The sequence below is a fragment of the Eschrichtius robustus genome, chromosome 15 (genome assembly GCF_028021215.1).
Source record: "Eschrichtius robustus isolate mEscRob2 chromosome 15, mEscRob2.pri, whole genome shotgun sequence".
NCBI classification, from domain to species: Eukaryota; Metazoa; Chordata; class Mammalia; order Artiodactyla; family Eschrichtiidae; genus Eschrichtius; species Eschrichtius robustus.
In genome coordinates, this window is record NC_090838.1 from 19,903,292 (window position 1) to 19,927,505 (window position 24,214).

A 24,214-nucleotide genomic window follows, 5' to 3' on the forward strand; every position below is an offset into this window, starting at 1 on the left:
AGTAGTATTCCATTGTATATATGTACCACATCTTTATCCATTCATCTGTCGCTGGACATTTAGGTTATTTCCATGTTTTGGCTATTGTGAACAGTGCTGCTATCAAAATATGGGTACATGTATCTTTTTGGGGTTTTTTTGTTTGTTTTTGTTTTTGTTTAACATCTTTATTGGAGTATAATTGCTTTACAATGGTGTGTTAGTTTCTGCTGTATAACAAAGTGAATCAGCTATACATAAACATATATCCCCATATCTCCTCCCTCTTGCGTCTCCCTCCCACCCTCCTTATCCCACCCCTCTAGGTGGACACAAAGCACCGAGCTGATCTCCCTGTGCTACGTGGCTGCTTCCCACTAGCCATCTATTTTACATTTGGTAGTGTATATATGTCCATGCCACTCTCTTACATCGTCCCAGCTTACCCTTCCCCCTCCCCATGTCCTCAAGTCCATTCTCTACGTCTGCGTCTTTATTCCTGTCCTGTCCCTAGGTTCTTCAGAACCTTTTGTTTGTTTGTTTGTTTGTTTTAGATTTCATGTATATGTGTTAGCATACGGTACTTGTTTTTCTCTTTCTGACTTACTTAACTCTGTATGGCAGTCTCTAGGTCCATCCACCTCACTACAAATAACTCAATTTCGTTCCTTTTTATGGCTGAGTAATATTCCATTGTATATATGTGCCACATCTTCTTTATCCATTCATCTGTCGATGGACACTTAGGTTGCTTCCATTGAACTGTCTTTTTAGCCTGACAAAACTACAGGTGTCATTTGCTGTTTTTACTCTGTGGTCTGAACTCAGTAACTGAATGGATTTGGATAAAGATGAAGACCTGTCCTCGGCAATGGGCTCCAAACGGGGGAGTAAAATAAGCAAGAAGACATGGGCTCCAGAAAACAGGAATTCCAACCAGAAGGAAGGCAAAGGGAATGCCAAGGAGGACAACAAAAAGAAGTCACCGAACGGCAGCTAACTATGCCACACGCCCCGAGAGCAAGGGAGTGGATAACTCAAAAAATGGAACTGAAACATAACACTTGATGTGACTGCCCTCGTGGAAGCCATACAGACAGCTATTAGGAGGTGTAGCAGAAATGGGCAAAAGGTATAAAGAAAATAAGGCAGATAAAGAAACAAGGTAGGGACTTCCCTGGTGATCCAGTGGTTAAGACTCTGTGCTTCCAATGCAGGGGGCCCAGGTTCGATTCCTGGTCAGGGAACTGGATCCCACATGCAGCAATGAAGATCCTGCGTGCCACAGCCAAGACCCAGTGCAGCCAAATTAAATAAATAAATAACTATTTGAAAAAAATGACAAAAGTCAATTTAAAAAAAAGAAACAAGGTAATTATTCATTTCAGGGGGAAAAAAGGAAACTATTGTAGTACAGTATAAAGCTCAGCTGTGAATAGTTGCATTAGTTGATTTAACAAGTATGTATACATAACATACATAAGTATGCATGTTTGTATGTATGTATGTGGATGTAGACATATTACCTGGTGTATTAATTTCCTATTGCTTCTGTTACAAATTGCCACAAAGTTAATGGCTTAAAACAGCACAAATTTGTTTCTTGCAGTTCCGGAAGTCAGAAGTCCAAAATGGTTCTCGTCACTGGGCTGAAATCAAGGTGTTGGCAGGCTGCATTCTTTTCTGGAGGCCCTGGGGAGGTTCCATTTTCTTGACTTTTTCAACTTCGAGAGGCTGCTCACATTCCGTGGCTCCTGGCTCCCTTCCATCCTCAAAGCCAGCAATGGCCAGTCTTTCTCCCATCACATTACTCTGACCCTCCTGCCTCTGCCTTTCACTTTCAAGGATCCTGATGATGACATTGGGCCCACCCAGATGATCCAGGATAAATCTCCCCATCTCAAGATCCTTAACTTAACCACATCTGTGAAGTCTCTTTTGCTACATAAGGTAACACATTCACGGGTTCAGGGGATTAGGATGTGGCCGCCTTTGCAGGGCCATTATCCTGCCTGCTACATGCATACATATATGTATATCATTAGAGGCATAGACATTTTTTTTTTTTTTAGACTTATTTATTTATTTATTTATGGCTGTGTTGGGTCTTCGTTTCTGTGCGAGGGCTTTCTCTAGTTGTGGCAAGCGGGGGCCACTCTTCATCGCGGTGCGCGGGCCTCTCACTATCGCGGCCTCTCTTGCTGCGGAGCACAGGCTCCAGACGCGCAGGCTCAGTAATTGTGGCTCACGGGCCCAGTTGCTCCGCGGCATGTGGGATCTTCCCAGACCAGGGCTCGAACCCGTGTCCCCTGCATTGGCAGGCAGATTCTCAACCACTGCGCCACCAGGGAAGCCCACATAAGACATTTTTGAAAGAACACTGGTAAGGTACTATTTATTTATTTATTTATTTATTTATTTATTTATTTAATTTATTTATTTTTGGCTGCGTTGGGTCTTTGTTGCTGCGCGCGGGCTTTTCTCTGGTTGCGGCGAGTGGGGGCTACTCTTCGTTGCGGTGGGGGGGCTTCTCATTGCGGTGGCTTCTCGTGTTGCGGAGCACGGGCTCTAGGTGCGTGGGCTTCAGTAGTTGTGGCACGCGGGCTCAGCAGTTGTGGCTCACAAGCTCTAGAGCGCAGGCTCAGTAGTTGTGGCACACAGGCTTCGTTGCTCCGTGGCATGTGGGATCTTCCCGGAGCAGGGCTTGAACCCGTGTCCCCTGCATTGGCAGGCGGATTCTTAACCACTGTGCCACCAGGGAAGACCCCTGGTGAGGTACTATTGATAGTATGTCTACCACAAGAAATATTGAGGAGGTTGGCTGGGTAGAATGCCATGGTTGGCCATATAAGAGAGCTAAATTCTTATTCACCAAATAGGAAATCAGTGGAAAATGTCTACAATGGAAGAGTCAAAAATACGAACATTACTCAGACCCATGAGATGTAAAATTGCTAGAAGAAACAGCTAAAAGTGGTTGCCTCTGAGAAGAAGAAGAAGGTGGAAGAGGCAAGGAACCACTGCATTTGGTGAAGAGATGTTAGTCCTCTTTACTTCTTAAATTATATGCATGTAATACTGTGAAGAGATAAAAAGTAATTTTTGAAAAGAGAGAATGGGTCTGGGAATGAGGGCTTACATCCAGCTGCAACCGTTGGATGGGTTTGGCCTCCATCCTCCTCCATAAGAGTGCAGCTAAGTCCTTCCACCTCTGTTACGCTATGAAACCGTCACGTCCCACAGAACACCCATCATCAGCTCCTCACACCCACACAGAGTTCCATCATCAGCTCTAAAAGTGGTACCTCCCTCCCCGCCCCACCATCACATCCCTCACGAAATGTTTAATTCTCGCAACACATCATTTCCACCAAGTCCAGCCCATGTGCAGCATGGTGCACCTCCCTTACGTTCCCCCAAAACTGCACCTCGACATGCCATTGCTGCCCACATCCCTAACCACAGCCCAGCTCGCTCACCAGCCCATCTCAGACCCAAGATCCACAATTCAACCATCTCCTGAAGCCTCCAGACCGTCCTGCTGCGTCACCTCCCAGCTCTGCCACCACACCGTCCCCAGCACCATTCCCACCCTCCTCACCGATCCCAACCCTATCAGCACCCCCTGAGCCAATCAATCACCACAAAGCCTCACCTCCAAGCCTGCTCCAACCAGCACTGACTAGATCGTCACCCCAGTCTCACCTCAACAAGGGCCGGCGAGGAATCATCCTCTTCCAGAAACAAAACCATAATTGCCCACAAACCCAGATCCTTCCTCCATCAAAAACAACCCTAATGTGATCACCATAAGAGCCCCTCCCGCTCCATCTCAAGTCCTCTCTTTGAATTGCTGAAAAATATCTGACCATCTCTGCACCAGGTCCTTCTTCATCCCTCTAGCTGAAGTCTGCCCTTTCTGCAGTGGACTTTGCTGGTTTCAATCTAGTTACCTTCCCCTCCTTCCCAGTGGGGTTTTGTGGTGTTTGTGCTGACCCCACGCCTCACCCTAGTCACAGAGTGAGCATGTGACCAGGCGGGGCCAATCAGAGGCCCCCCAGGAGCGTTTTGGTGCAAAGGAAAGATGCTAACATGATGGGATGTGAGTCAGGAGCTGCTGGCTGTGTTGGGGAAAGCTTGCCTGAGGGATGGAGATAGACGCTGGAACACTGAGGCCATTGTCTGGGCCCCCGGGCCCAGCTGTACCTGGAGGCAGGGCATCTCTGAACCTCCTGGTAATGTGAAACTTTCCCTACTTTGGTGGGAGTGAGTCTGTGCCTTTGGTGTGAGTGAGTCTGTGCCTTGTGGCTGACGGTCCTGACTCACATACTAATCTTAACCTCCTGAAGTCTTCCCTGGGAGGCCCGACTGCGTGGGTTCAAATCCTGTCTGTATTAGCGTCACCTGTGTGACCTGAGGCATAACTGTGCGTCAGTTTTCTCAGCTGTAAAATGGGGAAAATAACACTTGCCACTTCACAGGCCTGTTGTGAGAATTAAAGTGAGATGCATTAAAAATGCTAACAGGGAATTCCCTGGCGGTCCAGTGGTTAGGACTCCACAATTCCACTGCAGGGGGCCCAGGTTCGATTCCCTCACTGGTCAGGGAACTAAGATCCTGCAAGCCGCACGGCGTGGCCAAAAATAAAAATAGAATGGACGAAATAACATTAAAATTATTTGCTTTAAGAAACATGCCAACAAGAGTGCCTGACACAAAGAATATACTCAATAAATTTTAACAATTATTAGTCCCTGACTAACCCAGCCCACAGTTTTCTCTCCTTTGTTGACATCCCTGGAGTGCCCGTGAGTGTACTTCACTCAAATGGAGCTTGTACTGATTACGATTCTTACAACGCGCCAGGCCCTGTGAAAAGAGCTTTACAATTTCAACATCTTGTACATCCTCACACCTCACTCCAACCCTTTGAAGTGGAGACTATTTTTATCCCCATTTTCTAGATGAGAAGAATGAGGCATGCAGAGGTTAGCAAAGCTGCCTAAGGTCACACAGTTCGTGGGTGGAGGAACCAGATGCAAATCCACATCTGTCCCCCGCTGAAGCCCACAGCTTTCCACTTCATCATGATCTCTTACAATTAGCATGTGACCACTGCAAACATGTTAACTTTCCCAATGAATTGATCAGAAAACCAAGTTTCCAGTTAGTCTCCCTTTCCTGGTGAGGCCTGTCGGCTGTGAGGGCAGGGGGAAGGGTGGTAACAGGCAGTGCAAGCTTCTAATCATCGTGTTCGGTGCCCTGCCAGATGAGGGAGTCATTCATTCGTTTATTCATCCTACTATTTACTGAGCACCTACCGTGTGTCCGGCACTGTGCTAAGGGACATGCATTGTCCCGTCTCATCCTCATAACCAACCTATGAAGTCTATGAAGTTGGTTCTACTATTATTCCCATTTTATAGAAGGATAAGCTGAAGCTTGGAGAGGTTAATTACCTCTCCAGAGCAGTGCAGGTAGAAAGTCCCAGGGCAGGATTCTGAGTCCAGGTCCATGTAACTTAAGAGTCCTTACAAACATGGCGACACCCCGTCATGGATGAGCATGAGTAGCACAGACCCCAGATCAGCTCTCTGTGCCCCTGATGTGACACCAGCCTGCAGATAACAGCCTCACGGCTGAATTTCCTATTTGACCTTAGGAGGAGGTGCAAATGAGTCCTGTGGGTGACAGAAGACACAAGAGTCTCTTGTGCCCCACACCACCCAAGCATCTGCCAGGGTGGTGATAAGCTTGGTAAGCTGGGGGCAGCAGAAAGCTGAGGGGAGATATCACAGCCTCCCAGACAGAGATGTTTATCTGCCACGTCTTCCCCCACCCTTGGTCACAAGACTGAGGCTGGATAAGGGGGAGGGGGAGGTCCCAGTGCCACTTTCTGATTGCTCATTCTCTCTCAACACGAGGGAGATGCATGTCATCATACCGTGACTCTGACTTCCAGAAAAGTCCTTCCCACCCAAATCACCAGCTGCCCGTAGAATACCGAAAGCCATTGGCGACAGGCCAACAATCCTGCCATCCTGTTCCCCACTTCAAAGCCCATCTGTCTGGCTCTGAAGTCACAACAAGATGACTTGTGGCTCTCACACCACCCTCGAGGCCAGGGCACCACCAGCGTGAGCATTTTTAATCACACCAAGTGCTGCCATTATGGTGGCCACACCGGCAGCGCTGAGTTGAATCAGACTCTCTGCTCACACTTATGGTTACCATGACACAGCCCCAAAAGCAGGGAGGAGAAAAAAAAAAAAAGGTTTGTACCCAAAATAGACGCTGGTAAGGAGCTGAAGTTGTTCTTGGGAGCCAAAATGAGCCAATACAGAGTTCCGTACAGGAGCACGCATTTCCGAACACGGTGAGTCAGGAGGAGCCCTACTGGGGGTCGGGGTCGTGTGTGCAGTGGCAGTCGATGGGCTTCCCACGCCCCAGGAGGCAGGGCACAGGGTCCAGGCTGAAAGTCCACATGAGAATCAGCCATGTGGACCCTGGCGGGGCCTGCTGTCTGGACAGCCATGAGCCTGGGTCTGATTCTGTCCTCCCCTCCCCCCCACCCGAGGTGGCCCATGGTCCACACCTGTGTGATTCTTGGCTCTTCGAGCCTTCTCTAAACAACGGTCCACACGTGCCAGCTCCAGAGCCTCTTCACTTACTCTCCCCTTGATCCCTGCATCTGGTCCCCACTCCACTCCCACATCTCTGAAAAGGTTTAGGGGCTCTGAATGTTGTCTGCCAAGAGGACACCGCAGTGGTTCCACTGGAAGACTAGTCACTGACCTGGCTTTTGGGGACCCCCTTAACGCCGCTGAACCAACAGACAAAGAGGAGTTACTCCACAAGCTGGAGTGATTGATCCTAGTTACCAAGGAGAAATTGGGTTGCTGGTATACAATAGAGGCCAGGAAGATAATTTCTGGAACCAGAGGATTCTCTCAGGTACCTCTTAGGACTTCCATGCCCAAAAGTAAGGGTTAATGAAAAACTACAGGAACCAAAAAAAAAAAAAAAAAAGGCAGGACAACCGAGGATTCAGATCCTTCAAGAATCAAGGTTTGGGTCACTCCACCAGGTAAAAGAATCCTGCCCTGCTGAGGTTCCGGCTGAGTGCAGAGGAGATACAGGATGGGAAATGGGAGAAGGAAGCCGGAGAGCAAACGTGGTCTTGTGAACAAATATAGAAATGAGAACTATAGTACTTTTGCATGTTTTCTATTTACTTGATATAGATGTGTGTTTATTCGTACATGGTAACCGTTTTCTTCTTTTTCCTTCATCTTCCCATTATTTATATTTTATATACAAGTTGTTGGAAGTTAACGTTACAATTTAGTCTTTAGGTAACAGAATATTCAGTGAGACTGTGACTGAATTTGAGGCGTTGCTCACGTAGACAGTGATTGATACAATAAGTGCTGGGATGCCTCATTTGGGAGACAGGGTAAGAACGGGAAGCAGGATAGCTGTGTCTTGGTAGGTAGAAATACAACTATTTGGTTGTTGTAGGGGCGCTCACGTGTGTAAAAGGAGGCAGATGGAAGCTGTGCAGCCAAAGTAGCAGACTGTGCCAGTTAATTTATTCACCCTTCATTGCCTGCTCTGTGAAAATGAAGCTAGGCCCCTTAAATATGTCCTCTTTGCCAGCTGGCATGACATCAAACTCCCTCAGTAGAGGGCATTGGAGAGACATTGAAGGAGGAGGAGTTTTCTTTCCTAGAACCAGTGAGCTCTCTTGAAGGATTTCTGCATTGTATACAACTTCTCCAGCAGTCAGATCCTGCTGCCCCTGTGGCTTCCCTAGTGGCCAGGCCTGTCCTGTCACAGCTTCTCCAGTGCCTGGCTCCTGCAGCAAGGGTGCTTCCCCAGCACGTGGCTCTAGTAGTGTTTGACAGTCAAGAGCGGCCAGCAGCTTCATCCAATACTCCTTTTGGGTAGTTTAGTAGCACTGTGCCTCCAGCAAGATACTTCCTCATGAACAACTTTCCTTGGGACCCAAAAGGATGGACTTCCAGTGAGTTCCGGGGGGCAGGTTTCCAGCAAGTTCTGCCAACATGGCACCACAGTGACTTCTCTGTCATCCAGGGAGCCAGGGGCATCAAGGTCAGGATCTCAGCCCTGGGGGCCCCTTCCTTGGGCACTCCATGGCAACCCTCGGTGTAGTGGCTGTTCTCATATATGCTATTTCTGTATTCTTTGCAGATCTTTTTACTTCTTATCAGCCAATCTCTCAATACTCCAATCTCCTGTTATCATTAATAAGTCTTTATATTAAACTTTGCCTGTTCAAATCACTATGTGGTTCCTGTCTCCTGAATCGGCCCTGACAGATACAGTCACCCACGGCTTCAAAGGGCCTTTTTCCATCCTTGGCGTCCTTGAGCTCAATTCAGCCTCCTTGCCGGCTAATCATTCCCTGCTTCAAGCACTCACTCAGCAATCCTTTATTGAGTGTCATTGCCAAGCTGGGCACTGGGGTGAACAGGAGACCCCTGCAAGTTCATGAACAAGGGGATTCTCTGGCCCTCTCTGCCCCCTTGGCTCCATGCTCTTGACCCTCAGGCCCCTCCGCTCTTTCTCCTGGCTGGCTGGGGTCTTGCTCCCACTGCTGCCCAGTGGGCACCCCTCTCGGGTCCCGCTGTGATCCAGCTGTTCTCTAGATTCTCCTCTGCTGAGCTACCTGGGCTTAAATGAGTGCAGACTTCCTACTGCAAGGCCTCCATCTTTATTCTCTGGACATCCCCACCTGGATGACTTGCAGTTACCTAAAATCCTACTCTTCTAGAACCAGATGCTTCATGTTTCCTGTGGCTCCTCTCTCTACGTGGAGGTGGCAGCACCTTCCCCTCAGCTGCCAAAGCCCAAAACCCCGCAGAGAACTCAGGTCCCACCTCCCCCCTCAGTGCCCACATTGCACCAGGCACCTGATCCTCGGGCCCCTATTCTCCACCCCTGCCCTCCAGGCCCTCGGGACCACAGGTCTAGACCTTGGCAGTTACCCTGTAACGCGTCTCACCGCCTCTGGTGTCCCTCCCTCCCACCCCAGCCTCTCAGCAAAGATTTTCCACACATGGCTTCCTCAATCAAACCTATGATGCCTGATGAAAATGTTCTGAAATTGATTGTGGTGATGGTTGCACAACTCCGTGAATGTACTAAAAACCATCGAATTGCATAGTTTAAATGGGTGAATTGTATGGTATGTGAATCATATCTCGATAAACCTGTTATTTTTTAAAACTCGATGATGCCAGTGATTTTCACACACTGTAAGATCTGAACTCCGCTCTGGTCCTACACCGCCGGCTCTCCGAGTCTGGCCTCAGCCTACCGCTCTGACCTGGCCCCCACCTCGCCAAGCCGACTCCATCGCTCCAGGCCCCCAGCTCACACTGCCTGTTCCCACACACTTGTGTCTACGTTCACAGCATTCTCTCCTCCACGAGGGGGGATCCTTCCAGAGGGCCCCCAGCCCCCTCCCCCACCCCTCAGGACCCCCAGCCCCTATCGCTCCTCCTCAACCACCCTCCCAGGGGTCTTTAACCAGTTTGTTGTGTGGTCATTTGGCTTTTCTCGTGGAGACGGATGTGTGTGATTTCCGAAACAGATGAGGTCAGAGTCATGTCCTGCACCCTGCTCTTCTGCCACCCACCCTCCCCGTTCTCCCTGTTCCGCCAGACCCCTGAGGCAGAGAGGACGCGGTGAAATCACTCCCAGGCAGCCGCAACATCGCCAGCACGGCGCTGCGGTACCTCGAGGGACCCCCACAAGCCCATTCTAGGGGTCGCCTGCCAGAGTTCCCCAAGGCAGTGCGCCAACTGGAAGGCCCCTGCTCCACCTGCCCCAGGCCAGGACGTGCGCCCGCTACGGGGTCTGCAGGCTCCGCCACCCCCAGATGCCCAGGGTGTCGGGGGTCGTGAGGGACCTGGATCAGGGTGTCTGTGAACCACGGGAAGCGGGGACAGCCGGCCTCCCGCCTGCCCAGGCCTTTGGAAGCTGGTCCCCGGCTTGCCTGGGACCACTCTCTCCTCACACCATCCGTGCGATGCTTCCCCGCCCGCACCTTTTCACACTCCTCCCAGGCCACAGAGCTGACCCCCTCCCGGGCCCAAACCAGGAGGTCCCCCAAAGAGTCTTCAGAGTCTGGGAGCTGCTGCTGGAGCACAGCCCCTGCCCACCCAAGAGTGCAGGAAAGAGCCCACTGCTGTCAGAACCACCTGCTGCTCCCTGGTTGCTTTCTCCTCACCCTCTGCCCCAACCGAAACCAAACCACTTGCAGGGGGGGAAGGGGGCCCGAGGGGAGGAAGAAGAGCCCAGGATCCTGGGTAGCACATCCCAGAATCACTAGCATCTGGCCCGGGGGCCCTGGTGCAGTTCATCCACCCCTTCAGCTCTAAGGGGGCTCGGCCGGAACCCACCTCAAACCTCTGCCGCCCAGACGCAGGCCACACTTTACCAAACTGCACAATAAGAGTCCTTACCTCCTGAGTCTATTTTAAGATATGAGAGAATTTGAGTTGAGTGTTTAGCATGATACCTGGCACATGGTAGGCGCTCAATACATATGAATTTTTTTAAAAAGTACATCATTCACAGATGTAGAGAACAAACGTATGGACACCAAGGGGGGAAAGCGGCAGGGGCGGTGGTGGTGGTGTGATGAATTGGGAGACTGGGATTGACACAGATACACTAATATGTATAAAATGGATAACTAATAAGAACCTGCTGTATAAAAAATAAAATTAAATTAAATGCAAAAATTCAAAAAAAAAAAAAAAAGTATGTCATTAATTAGGGTGAAAGGCCAGTAAAGTGTCCTTAAGAAACCTAGACTCTCACTTCAGACAACGCCCAGGAATGGCTCTCGCTGGCTCCTGAACGGCTGCTGTGGCCTGACCCAGTGTCCTCTCTCCCAGCTAATGCCGCGAGGCCTCCCCTAATCCCCCAGCGCAAGGGCCTTCGCAACCAGAATAAATAACCTCTTTACCAGCACCCTTAACCTGCCACTGTGGCCTCAGGGCTCACAGGCATACACAGAGACACAGACACAGACCCACACGGGCGCACTCACATACACAGACACAGACACATGCAGAAAGACATGTATGTGCGTGCAAACACACACACACACACACACACACACACACACACACACAGGCAGGCTCCAGGAACCTGAAGCAGGAGGATTCCAGGCGAGGCCTCCCCGCATACGCGTCGCACATTTCACCTAAAGTGTGGGCCAAAGAGGCATTTGGAAACCAGCTTGGGAACCTCATAACCATTCATAACATTGTTCTGAGAGAAAATACAAAACATTGCCCTACAAACAAACATTTGCAGTAGAATTCCTCCAAAAGCTAGGAATTGCCTGTGCTAGAAAACTAACAGAGCAAGAAAAAAGAAACCACATAAACTTAGTTTGCCTCTGCAAAATTAATACCAATTACAAAAACATTTATGTGAACTGCTTACCATTTACACCTAATTACCATGCAGCACAATTATGCATACCACTAAGGGTATGCCGGATTAATTATGCTGTACATTTCGTGTGATTACACCACCACACCCTCGGTCCACACACACCAGCTTCCAGAGGGTGCCCCTGTGACAGGGGTACAAGCGCAGGTCTGTACCAACCAGGGAAACACTGGTTTCTGCACTCAAGTTGACAGTGGTCCCCACCCACCCTACCCACGGCCAGGCACAGCCTGACTCCGGCCCAGGCCTCCTCGCCAATGCCACCTCCACAGGAGCCCCCGCTGAGGAGCTAGCTTCCCACCCAAGCCTCCTCCGGAGAGCAGAGATGCCTCCAAGGTCTCCCCGTGGCCATGGCTGCATGTCACAGGGGCCACAAAACAGCCCAATGGCCACCACGTGTGCCCGATCACAGAGGAAGCTGGCCTCCCCATCCAGACCGAGGTCGCCCCGAGATCATCTCCCAGACTCCACTAGGGCCCTGCACCCCTTTCCCTGGCACAGGAGCCAGCTACTGGGCAAGGTCCTAGCCATGGTCCGCCCGGGCCCTGGATGGGTCAGAGCCTCTCCCTCCCTCGTCCTCTGCTCTCCACACAGCCATGGGCAGCTCTGCACAGACCCTCCCCTCCCCTCCATTAAAAAGAGACAAGGAACTGACCTCCTCCCCTAGTTCCCATTTAGCTCAGCAGATTCTCTTCAAATACACTGGGGTGACCCAGGTTTGGGGAACAAGAGAGTCAATGGAACATGATAAGTGGAGCTTCCCAGGAACATGGAACTCAAAACCCACTGGGGGGTCAGGCCTCCCGGGAGGCAAAGAGCAAGAGGAAACTTGGCATGTGAGACGGGGGAAAAGGGGCGCGCGCGGTACGGGGCTGTGTCTCTTCAGCGCCAGACAGGGACCAGGCACAGCTGAATTTTAATCCTCAAATACCCGCGAGGCCAACTGTAGAAGGATTCTTTTAAAAGACACGTGACATAAAATATCCAAGTTTAGGGCAAGAAGCAGTGTTTGAAACAAACAAACAAACAAACGACACAAGTCTGGAAGGTTGTCTCCACTTTGCGGACGGCAAATTGAGGCTAAGAGAGGTTAAGCGATCTTCCCGAGGAGGACTCAGTTAGGAGGTGGCAGGGCTGAGGTGAAACCACTGTCTGTTCAGTGCCGAGCCTGGTGGCCCTGGCACAATGCCATGCCGCCTCTTGCCTCTGCCCGGGTTCAGTGATGCTGACCTGGTTCACGCCATTTTTCTAGAAATTCTTTGGAAACAGCTCTTCCTGTGACACACAAAAGACTCCTATTTCTACTTTAGAGAAACAGTTTTTGTTTCTTTTCTGTTTGTTTACCAAAACTGCTGTGCCCATCTTATCCCCTCCTACATTGGCAGACCTGCCTCTAAACCCAGAGCGGATGTCAACTTTGCAACTCACATACCACTGTCAGAGGGTGATGACACTCACCCCAGGCTGTGCAGCGGGGAGTTGAAGAACAGGGTCCAGGCCTTGCAGCTCATCTTTCGGGGGAGCACCTGAGAAGCAGAAGCCCCTGCTCAAGCCCCCAAACATCAGTATGCCCAATGTATGTGGTACAAATGCCTGGTTAAGTTACTTCCGTCCTTAAAAATCTGCAGGGATTGCTACCAGTTACGGAATAAAATGCGCCCGCCTTTCTAATCCATCACCTGGACGCTGCGCCTTCCTGGGTCCCCACATCCAGGCCTGGTGACACAGGCCCTCCCTCTTCTGCAAGCCTGGCCCAGCCCAGGCTCCGCCTGCACAAAATCCTAACCATCCTCAAGTCCCAACTCTAGCCCTGCCTCCCACAGGAAGATCTCTCCCAGACTCCCTCCAGCCGAGCCCTCTCAACGGATGGCACCTCCACCCACGCGGCGGGCTGAGCCAGCTCCCCTCACCCTCTCCATCACCCAGTCACTCCCACCTAAATGCCTCACAGAGCAGCCCTCCTCCACGCCTGCACTGCTGCTCCCCTGGATTCCTGCACCAGCCTTCTGCCTGGGCTCCCTGCCCCCAGTCTCAGCTGCCCAAGTTCTCCTCCTTGATGCCCCAGGATGATCTTTCTCAGATGCAAATACGGGCACGTTACTCCAAGCCCAACGCCGACGAATGGGTAACATCCCGGCCTTCCGTGGTCCAGCTCGGCCCAGCCCTCCAGCCTCACATCCCATGATCCCCCATATCCCATCACTCCCGCCACATCAAGGGAGAAAATGCCCCGGACCACCTGGCTAACTGCTCCCTACCCTTTGAGACTCAGCTCCAGCCTCACCTCCTTTAGAAACCCTTTCTTGCTCTTCCCTCCCCCCTTGAATGAGACGTCCCTTCTCTGAGCCCCCATAATGCTCCAGGTACACGCTGCAGAGCTCTCTCCACCCACCCACAATGTAATGGTCACCTTGCCAGACTCTCATCTCCCCTGCGGGCTCCTTGAGGACCAGCTCAGTCTCTTTTATCTTTGTAGCCAGTGCTTGACACATAGTAGGTCTTTAATAAATGAATAGATAAACATTATTTGTGAATCTGAAGCAAGGGCCCTCTGGAGAGAAAACTCAAGAGCTGCCAGGCCTGCCAACTTGGGGCCCCAGCATATCACCATGCCATCTCAGAGTCCAGGCTGCACAGAGGGTGTTGACAAAAGAAAATGCAGAGGCAATTGCCCTGCCCCACTGGGCTTTCCAGCTGAGCCTCCAGTACCAGGCAGGCCCTCAGGCCACCACTAGTTGGGCTGGGAATCACAGGCCTGTGAGAGGATGGCAACAAGCACCACATTGTTGCTGGTAATAAAACCATTAGGAACCACTGCTGTGTGCCAGCTGCCAGGCCCGGCTGTGGTCAAGACCCTCCCATGCCTGTGGGCCAGGGGGCAGAGCCAGCCCTGCCAGCAGGCCCAGCAACAAGAGGAGAGGCCACTGCCTGCTCTGGACCCAAAGAGAGCAGAGGGCAGGAAGGGTGAGGGCCCAGGGCTTGGGGGACCTACTGGGTCCCCACTGGGCATGGACTCTCCAGAAACTGACAGAAGTACATCAAGATTCAAGGCCCAGAGATCAGATGGCCAGGGCTGGCTGAAGCACTCAGAGATCAACCAGCCAAATCCTGGCTTTACAGAGGAAATGGAGGCCCTGTGACCCCTAAGGGGTGATGAGGATGACAGGCAACATTTGTGGGGTCTTGGAAGGCAAGGGGGCCTTCAACGGGGCCATCTCGCCAGGTCCCCAGATTCACCCTCATGCAGCCCTGTCCTGACCCGACTCAGAGAAAAAGAACTCACACCTCCTGCATACCTACTATGTGCTGGGCGCAGTGCTGACAGTTTTCACACAGTATTTCATTTGATTCAAGCAATACCAGTAAAACGTGGATGCGATTCTTATCCCTGATTCACAGATGAAAAACCTGCAGCTCAGAGACTTTTAGGTCCCTCGGTAGCTATGGCAGTAGCAGGGCTGAGATGCAAATCAAGGTCTGCCTGCCTGCCAGTCACTTCTTTGCCCTGCATGTCTGTCCCCTTGCAGCCTGGGGCAGCGGGCGGTCTGCAGAGGGACCAGCTCTGGGCTTGCTTCCATGCTACTGTCCTTTTATTTATCTTCCTGCCTCACTCCAGGGGCAGGAGTGGGGCAGGGCTGGGCCAGAGAAGTCCACATACCCTTTCTCCTGTTGTTTTTAACAGGGGCAGCCTCAGAGGGCACAGCAAGCTCCAAGATGGCACCCATGGGCGGGGGCTGGGGGATGGGACTGTGGAAGGGGGAGGTGGGCACTGTTGCCAAGCAACAGGCAGAGGAATTTATATCTGTCCCTCCTCACCTCTCCACCCTGTCACCTGGGTCACTGCCACCTGCTCCTGGGCCTCCAGATCACAGAGGCGGGCACAGCTTGAGCCCACATGCCAGACGAGTTTCCCAGGCATCCCCTCCACCCCTGGCGGGGCCTCCTGAAGCCCCATTGTCCTCCCTGCATGTGGCTCCCCAGGCTATGCCAGGGCTGGGTCACCTGAGGTCCATACCGAGACCATTTGGGTCACAACAGCAGCGAGATTGAAGCCTTCAGGGAAGATCCTCAATGATTTGTTTCCCATCCTGGGTCAGAACTGAGAGTTTCCAGTCATCAGCCTATAAAGTGAACTTGGTCTGCTGCCCCGGAGTGAACCAGGGTGCTGCCAGCTGCCTGTTTTCCACTCTCACCCAATCCCTACCAGGCCAGGCCTTTGCTTGGAGACCTCAGGGTCTGCAATAAATCTCCCTGCAACCTTTCCAGAAAAGACAAGTACCTGAGTAGCCCCACCCTTTGCTGTCAGTCTCCAAGCCAGTTTCGTATCCATTATAAAAGAGTCCACCCTTCCAGCCCAAGGGTGACTCAAATTTTTGTAAGTTCTTATCCAGAAGCTTTAAAAGTGTGGTTTTATTTTTGTTGTGGTCATTAAGAAAGGAATGCATGTGCCTTTACATTTTTGCAAAGGTTACGAAAGTGTATAAAGTAAAATGGCAAGGACTCTGCTGACACGTTTGCTGGGTTATCCTTCCAGAATGACTTTTTCTAAGCATTTGCTAGCCTATAAGTGTGCATACTGGCATGTATTTTAAAGGAATTTTACAAAAATGAGATCACACTCTGCACACTGCTTATTGGGGTAACCCCACACCATATCATGGACATCTAACATGTCAGAATAGACACGCTTCCTATCTCATTTCAAAGCCTCCGGGAGAATCTGATTAGATTCCTTTTTATCCACAAATTTAGGTATCCTTTCAGAATCTACAAAATTAATCACACAGGACCATTCCTCAAGAAGCCCCCTGTCAACAGGTTCCGCTTGCTGGAGTGCCAGAGCATCCCAGCTGCCTGGCATGGGCCCGAGCGCCCTCGCCTGCCCCTCCTGGTGTCCTCTGGGGAACCTCCAAGGGAAGGCAGGCTCCCAGGTCCCCCAGCCTCCCAGCCCAGGCGTTCCCGACATTCACCATGATAGGGCCCACATCCAACCCACGGCTCAGTAAGCCACAGATCTGACCCCACTGTCCCATAATGTCCCCTCTGAGCATCTTTTAACCTTTTCAAGTAAGGACCGCTGGCATACCGGGCTCTAGCTTATCTGTTAGGTCTGGAACATCTTCCCCACTGACCCCTGGATCCGTCTACATAGCCGCAGAGCAGGAAGAGCACCAGATTAGGCGTCAGGACACCCAAGTTCCAGCCCTCCAGTTATGAGCTGTGAGAGATGGTCCTCCATCCCCTCTGTACACCCAAACGGGGGCAGCTAACAACTGCTCAGAATTAAAAATGACCTTGACATTTGAAACAGAAACAGAGAGGGAAGATCAATAAGGATGACAGTGAGCAGGGCCATGACCTCAGGAAAGAGAAAATAGGAATCTGATTGCAGATGTAAATAAGGCTGGGAAACCTTGGAGGTCAGAGGGGACCAGAGCAGGATAGGAGTGGGCATTGCTGAGCTACAGTTGAAAAAATTTTTTCATTCCCTGCTGGGATGCAGCTAGGAAAGCCCCAGGCGTCCACACCTCCTCCCCCTGTCGCTGTCCTCCAGACAGGCCTGCTATGTGATCAGCAAGGGAGATGTGGCCTGGCGGGCCCTGCCCACTTGCTGTCCTTGCCGGGGCCTGCCAGGCACCTGCAGCCACACCTAGGGGCACGGCCGCCAGCCCGGGCACCTCCCCTCCAACCTGGGGGCTCAATTCAGCTGCACATGGAGGAGGGAGGGAAGAGGGCAGGGTGGAGTCAGGGTCTGCTGATGCCCCCTTTCCCTGTGCTTGCAGCCCTTACAGGAATGTTCTGGATGCTGGGGTGCCTCTGCCTGGGGAAGGGGATGCAAAAACGGGACACGGAGACCTCTGGGAGGCCAGGCCAGGGACCCTCGTCCGCCCATTCACATCATGATTGCCATCACTGACAGAGACCTTGCCCCGCTGGCATTCCCCTTAATCGCCACGACCCCCTGGGGTTGGTGTAATTTAAACCCTGCTCTGTCTCCCTCCAAGTCTGAGCTCTTAAACTCTAGTCTACAGAATATAAAGGAATCAAGATCCTATACCAAATGAGCTCAGCCGGCCCCTTCCCCTCCCTCCCTTTCGTCCCTCAGTCTCCCCTGCCTCCCCTCACAGCCACAAGCAGGGAAGTTCTAAGCGATTCTCCACAGGCCACACGGGAGTTACAGAGCGCAGGGGCCCACTCCCCTCAAATCAGCGTGGGGCCTCAGGCTGGCCTCCGAGGCCCTGTTCACCGCCCTGGAGTCTCCGCCACACTCCAGCCACCCTATCCCCGGCAGCCTGGCTTCCTCTCCTTGGTCTGGAAGCCCCATCTCTGTGTTTTGAGGATCATCACAGGAGCCACCTCCTCCAAGAAGCCTTTCCTGATCCCTCCAGTTGGTTGTGACCTCACTGTCCTTTGAGTGTTTTATTTCTCCCTCTCCCTTGACCTTGGTCTGTGGTCACTAATTAGTTGGGCACACCCTAAACTCACCGTGTGTCCCCTCAAAGCCCAGCACAGGGTCTTGCCCAGCAAGACCCTGGTACAGGGCAACAAACAGGCTGCACTCGGGACAGAATCCGAATAAAGAGCTGAAGCTATAGCACAAGGGGTTTAAGGTGGATACAAAGACAACCTGTTGACAACGCGATCTGTTAAACTCTAGAACAGATCGCTAAATGGCACTGAGGAGCCTCCCACCTCCGAAGATTTTTCAATCAGAATCAGCACTTTCCTCATCTGTCCAAGATTTTGCAAGAGGCAGGAAGGTGGACAAGACTTCACAGAGCACTTCCTGCAGTGCCAGGCCACGCGAGCCGCCCAAATGATGACGCCACTCACGCTAACGCTGAGCGCCTGCACTCTGCCAAGAGCGGAACCAGCATTATCTCCTCTAATCCTTACAACAACCTATGTGTAGCGCCTGGTCTTGTTTCCATGTTACAGGTGAGGAAACTTGGAGGCTCAGAGAAATCGCGCTGCCCCAGATCCCACAACTGCGAAGTGTCCGAACGCCGCTCCTTCTGATTCCGGGGCCCTCCCTTCGGCTGCCTTGAGACAGGCTCATGTGCAAGCTCATGTCCAGGCTCTCTGTCCCCACGCGGCTGCGCGCCGCGTACACAGAAATATGCACAGACACACGTGCACCACACCCTGGCTTGCCCACACACTTAGCCAAGGGGAGGCAGGCTTGGAGACACACACGCAAATCTCCGACACTGCACGGATCTCGGATTTGGTACGTTCTTCTTAAGGGAAGAGAGTCAAAGAGAGACATGACTGAAAACGAGCCCTCAAGATTTGAGTGGAAAGGAATCTGGCACCTTTCGTTTACTATTAAAAGCCCTGCTCAGGCGCAGCAGAGCACACAGGCCCACAGAGACGCCCAGCCTCCAAGGGCAGTTGGGCTCCTGACCGGCACTACCATCCATTAGACACCAGAATGGAAGTGGAAACAATTCCCACAGGCCACTCCGTGGCCCTAACTGTTGCCTGTTCCCAAGCTAGAGGCCAGAGACACACTCAACTATCAATGGGGCATGGGATGGGGGAAGGGGACACGGGCACCAAGTCAGGGACCCCAGGCTCAAGAGAGTGGAAGGTGGCAGGAGGTGCCGAGGGAGGGGAGCATGTGACAGGCACACAGTTGGCCCTTCCGGCCTCGGGCTCTGGGTAGCACTTCCAGTCCTGGAAGAAACCGGGCCTGGCTCCACACCCAAACAGCCCCCAACCTAGCTCCAGGTGTTCTCAGAGCTTCAAGTTCTCTTTCAACCCTAAACTCTAGGGCTTGGATTCTAATGGTAACATTTCAGGCCGAGGATGGGGAGAGGGTGGTCTATTTTTAACTCACCCATGAGAGAGCTGTCAAGACTGCTCTCAGAGTCCCCTTTCTATCTGGTTCCCACAAAAGGGAGCCTTGATGGAGTCCGGGAAAGAATTTAGGTTTTTCAGGTGGGCTTGAGCCTAAGGAACTGGCCTATAAGCAGGCGATGGCTATTCGGGGAAGGCAGAGCAGCAGCAAGCAGAAGAGAGCCAGGCCACCAAACCTGCCACTCGGGGGAGGACAGGGACGCAAACACAGATGTCCAGCAGACACTCATGGAAACCCCACAAAATGTCTGATGGGGGACCAGAGGCGGCCAGGGCAAGGTCCCGTGGAGACCACAAACTGAGAGGAGAGACCAACACGCAGTGCAGGAGCCTGGGAGAGCTGGAGCAGGAGACAGTCTAAGCTCCCCAGAGGGCAGGCCTGGCCCTGCTTCTTCCCAGCCAGGTCACCCTGGGCAAGTATTTTATAGCTTGTCTGTCTTCCTTGCAGGCTTTTTCAGGGGCCCAATGGTGGTGATGTGTGACTGTGCTAGGAAAAGCACTAGGAGCATATCTTGTTCTAATGAGATGACTCTGGGTGGGCTCCTGGATGGGGGCTGGTCACCAGAGAGACCAAGAAAGGATGAGAAGCTTAGAGTTTCAGCTTCAAAAAGGTCCACAAGGAACTCAGGAGCTTACCGCAAACTGGACTCAGGGAGGAAACCTCAGAAATTGCGCACACACACACAAGTGTACACGTAAACCTACAGAAGGACACACACGTGTGAAGGCTTAACCAGAGGCTGCACTTTTACACTCTCTGTGGAGTCAGACGTGACAAACCTGTCTCCTGAAGGGCCCTCACCCCTCACACCACCCTCTCCTTTCAAAGGCCCACCCCCCAGGAGGCCCTGCTCTCACTCAGGCCTCCTCTCCTTGGAAGCCATTCCTGATTATCGCTGTGAGGCGAGACCACCCCGCCCCCACTCCTGGGTCTGAAATTCCACCACTAGAATCAGAGCCATAGAATTTAAAAGCTGGAATGGACCTTCAAGCTGCAGTCCAACTCTCACCCCGCAGAGGAATCCTGTCCGCAGACACCCTGACACATGGCATGGCTGTCCTCTTCTCTGCTTCTCCAGTGCCTGGGGGGGGCGGGGGGCAGCCCTTGCACTGTGGACCACACTCCTTGAGTCTAGAAGGAATTCACCTTCTCTAAGGTCGGCTTCCTGTTGCAGGCCCACGAGCCTGGGAAGGAGGACAAGGAGAGCCTTGGTCCGCCCGAGCCAGGAAGTGTGCATTTGATGAGTAGCTGAAGACAGGCCCCAAGGAGCTGGACAAGAGGCTGGAGAGGGAGCCAGGGCACAGAGGAGTGGGGCCCGGGAAGGGAGGCGGGCAGGTGCCAGACCCGCCACACAAGTTTGCCTGGGCCACTGCCTGCGTGCAGCACATGTGCACACATGCACACACACGCACACAGACTCACGCTTTCACAGAGATCCCTGTCAAACAGCCCAACCAGGGCCTCGATGGGACCTGGAGGCAGAGGGGGACCACCTGGCCCAACAACCTGGCAGGAACTCCTAACAGCCCAAGCCTCCAAACCCAGGCAGCTCAGGAAACCACCAGGAGACGACCCCTGCCAGCAGAGGGGACAGCCCAAAGAGGGTCCGCCTGACAGCTGGGCTCCCCAAATCCCAGAGGCCAGTCCTAGCTCTCCAGCATCGCCCAAGGAGAAAAGCTTCCCCGGCTGCAGCTGTCACATCTGCCTGGGAGGGAGGAGGCACAGCGGAGCAGCACCTGATCCCAGGATCCCTCCGCAGCCCGCCAGCCCAGGAGGCCGGTTCAGCGCTGGCAGCCCAGGGTGAAACATGAAGACTGAACAGTCCCTCAGGGATGGTGATGGCAGTCTCCGGGCCCAGCAGCAAGGGGCAAGCTGGGTCACAGGGCGGCCGGCCCTTCTCCTGCAACCTCCTGTCCCTTCTGGTTTGGGAGGGGGCGAGTTGTGTGGCTCCGGGGCCCGGGCCCTTCCTCCCTGCCAGACACAGGCCAGAGCTGCCCAGCTGGGTGCAGGACGCCATCTTGGGTCAAGGTGCAAGCACAGGGGGCTCCTCTCGCGAGCTGGGGAAGAGAGCCCCTGAGAACCAGTAAGCCCCTCACTCCCCACCCAAGGGGCCAACACCTACTCAACTGGCTTTGCACTAGAGAGTGGAGGAAGGACAGAAGGGATGGAGAGAAAAGGGGGAACTAATGGGGGGGAGAGGGAAGGGAGTGGGTGCCCCCAAGAAGGGAGCCTCCAGGAAAGCGAAAAGCAGTTTGGCAGCCAGAGGGCCGCGGGCCCCAGCGATGGGGGGCTGGGGGAGGCCGGGGGCGGGCCCTGGACCCTTGCCAGCTCCGTCAGAGCCGAGGGGGAGGGAGGAGGGAGGGGGAGGGGAGCTGGGGTGAGGGCGGGACACGGACCGAGGCCGCCTGCGGCTCGGAAGCTTGGGGTCTCCCGGGGCGCTGGGACGTGGGGCCGAAGACCCCGATCCGCAGCCTCGGCGAGGCCTCGTCCTTCACCGTGCGGATGCGAAGCTTTCAAGGACACGTCTGCACCGGCCCAGCGGGGGTGCGTGTGCGTGAGTGTGTCCGCGTGCGTGTTGAGTGTGTGCAGGGGGGTGGGTGCTGCTGCAGGGGGCGACCCGGGGCGTCCCCACCAGCCACGCTCCGGGCCCAGGCCCTGCGGCTCCCACCCCTGCGTTTTCCGGCCCCCGCGGCCCCGGCCCGGGATCTTCGCCCGCCCCCGCCCCGCCCCCACACTGCGGCGCCGCCACCGCCGCCGCCGCCGCCGCCGCCGCCGCCGCCGCCGCCCCGGCTCCCACGGCCCGCGGCGGGGGCAGGGAGGAGCCAGGCACGACGTCCCCCCCGCGCGCCACCCGACTCTCCGCGGAGAGGTGTGCCCCCCAAGTGGCACTCTCCCCACCCCCGCAGCCCCTCCCAGATCCGCTGGCACCCCGCTCCCCCAGCCACAGGTGGCCGGAGGAAGATCGCTGCGCAGCGTTCCCCGGCCCGGCCCCCCGATCACCCCTCGGCCCGCCCCCGGGGGCCTCCCGGGTCCCCCGCCCCGCCGGGCCGAGGAGGGCCGGGAGCCGGGGGGAGGGGCGGGGGGCCGGGTCGTGCCAGGCTGCCATTTTCTGCCGCCGCCGCGGAGCCTGCGCGGGGCCCGGCCCCCGCCCCCCTCCCCCGCTCCCTGCGGGCCGCGGCGGGAGCCGATTATTCCGGGTCGGGGTCCGCGCCCTCCGGCGCCCCGGCCGCAGGCCCCAGGTTGGGCCCCGGGGCGGGGGCAGGGCCCGGAAGGCGGGGGCGGCCAGGCCGGGGCCCCTGCGGCAGCGCCTAGCGGGGCACCGCCGCTGAGGCCGGCGGCGGAGGAGGCCCCCCGCGGCATTGTATAGACTTGAACTTGAGCCCGGAGCCGGGCGGGGGCGCGGAGGGGGCTCCGCGCCGGGAGCGGGCGGGACGGGAGGGGGCGCCTGCCGAGCCCGCGGGGACATAAACAAACCCTCAAATCCCCCGCGCCGCGCCGGCCAGCCCGGCCCGCCGTCGCCGCCCGCAGCCCTGGCCCCGCGAGCGCCCGGCGCCGAGTTGCGGGGGTCCGGGAGCGTGCCCCGAGCCGGGCACTGCCCGCCGCCGTGCCCCCCGCCCGGCTCCCCTCCTCCCCGCCCGCCTCCGGGCCGGCCTCCGGGCCGCCAGCAGCGGCGCTCATTACCGTGTGGCCGGTGGGGTCGGGCCGGCCCGGCTGCGCGCCCTAGTGCCGCGGCGCCGCGTCCCGGCTCGTCCTCTGCTCTCGCCGCCGCCGCCGCCGCCGCCGCCGCCCGCGCGCCCTCCCTCCCTCCCTCCCGGCCCGCCTGCCTGCCTCGCTCGCTCCCTCCCTCCGCTCGCTGTCGCGCTCCCTCTCTCCGCCTCCTCCGCCGGGTCCCCCCCTCCCACCCCTTCTCTCCGCCTTCCTCCTTCCCTCCCTCCGGCCGCCCGCGGGCCCAGGCCTCCGCCCGCTGCTCGCCCCCCGCGGCCGCGCTGGCCCCGGCCCTGGCGCTGCGGAGCCGGCCCGGGAGGCAGCGCCGACTTGGGGGCCCCGGGGCGCCGCGACGGGAGCGGCCTGGGCGCGCGGCCGGTCCTAGCGCCCTCGGCCCGACTTCCCGGCCTCTACGCCCCCGCTGGGGGGGGTCCCCGCACGCTGCGGGTCGGAGGGCCGGACCTCGCTGCACCCCGACCCTGCGCTGGGCCCGGGCACCCCGCCTCGGCCGCTCTCCCGGCCACTCCGCCGGGGGCCTGCGGCAGCCCTCCCCCCGCGGGGCGCCCCGCTACCTGGAGCTGCCTCTGCGCTGGGTCCCCGCATCCAGCACTGGCCGCAGGGACAGCGGCCCCTCCTCTCCCGCGGCCGGTGTCAAGTGCCTCCCCCCGGCAGCCCGCGGAGCCCCCGGCGGTCTTCGCCCTGCAGTTCTCCCGACCTCCACCAGAGCCCACTGCACTCTGCCTGCCTCAGCACTGGGGCTGGGGACAGCAGCGCCGGCCCATCCGCGCCGCAAGCCCCACGCCACCCGCCACCCCCGCCAGGTGCCGCCGCCGAGTGGAGGCCGGCCCACTCAACAGGACCAAGGTCGGGGCGCCAGGCCTATCCAGGCTGTCTGGGAGGCTCCAGCACCTCTATAGGATGAGCCCCCTTGAAGGGAGTGAGTTCCCCGTACCTTGAGGTGTCCAAGTAGAGTTGAGTGTCCTCAGTTGGTCAGTGGAAGACTGAAAGATTTCATGGCTCGGGGGTGGAACTAAATGACATTGAAGATCCCTTCCAGCTCTAAGATTCTGTGCACACACCTACACTCCGCCCTCATGCTTACTCACCCCTTTGCCGCGAGGGTTGTTCTCATTTCCCATAGAGTTCCCAGGGCTCCAGGTTTCTGACTTG

General features: G+C 55.3%; 2 protein-coding genes across 3 annotated transcripts in view; one reads left to right on the plus strand and one right to left on the minus strand.

The window, feature by feature from the left end:
• Window positions 1-23,108, minus strand: part of DNMT3A (DNA methyltransferase 3 alpha) — a 105,772-nt gene extending 82,664 nt beyond the window's left edge. For both annotated transcript variants that reach the window (XM_068563893.1, XM_068563894.1), the window contains exon 1: window positions 23,021-23,108. The gene's annotated coding sequence lies outside the window, so the exon portion shown is untranslated. The remainder of the gene's footprint in view (window positions 1-23,020) is intronic.
• LOC137777337 (basic proline-rich protein-like) lies at window positions 21,172-23,961 on the plus strand. Its single transcript, XM_068564144.1, has 3 exons — window positions 21,172-21,422; window positions 21,562-22,578; window positions 22,707-23,961. The coding sequence occupies exons 1-3, from the start codon at window positions 21,172-21,174 to the stop codon at window positions 23,959-23,961; spliced, it is 2,523 nt and encodes an 840-aa protein (XP_068420245.1).
• Window positions 23,962-24,214: the final 253 nt, after the last annotated feature.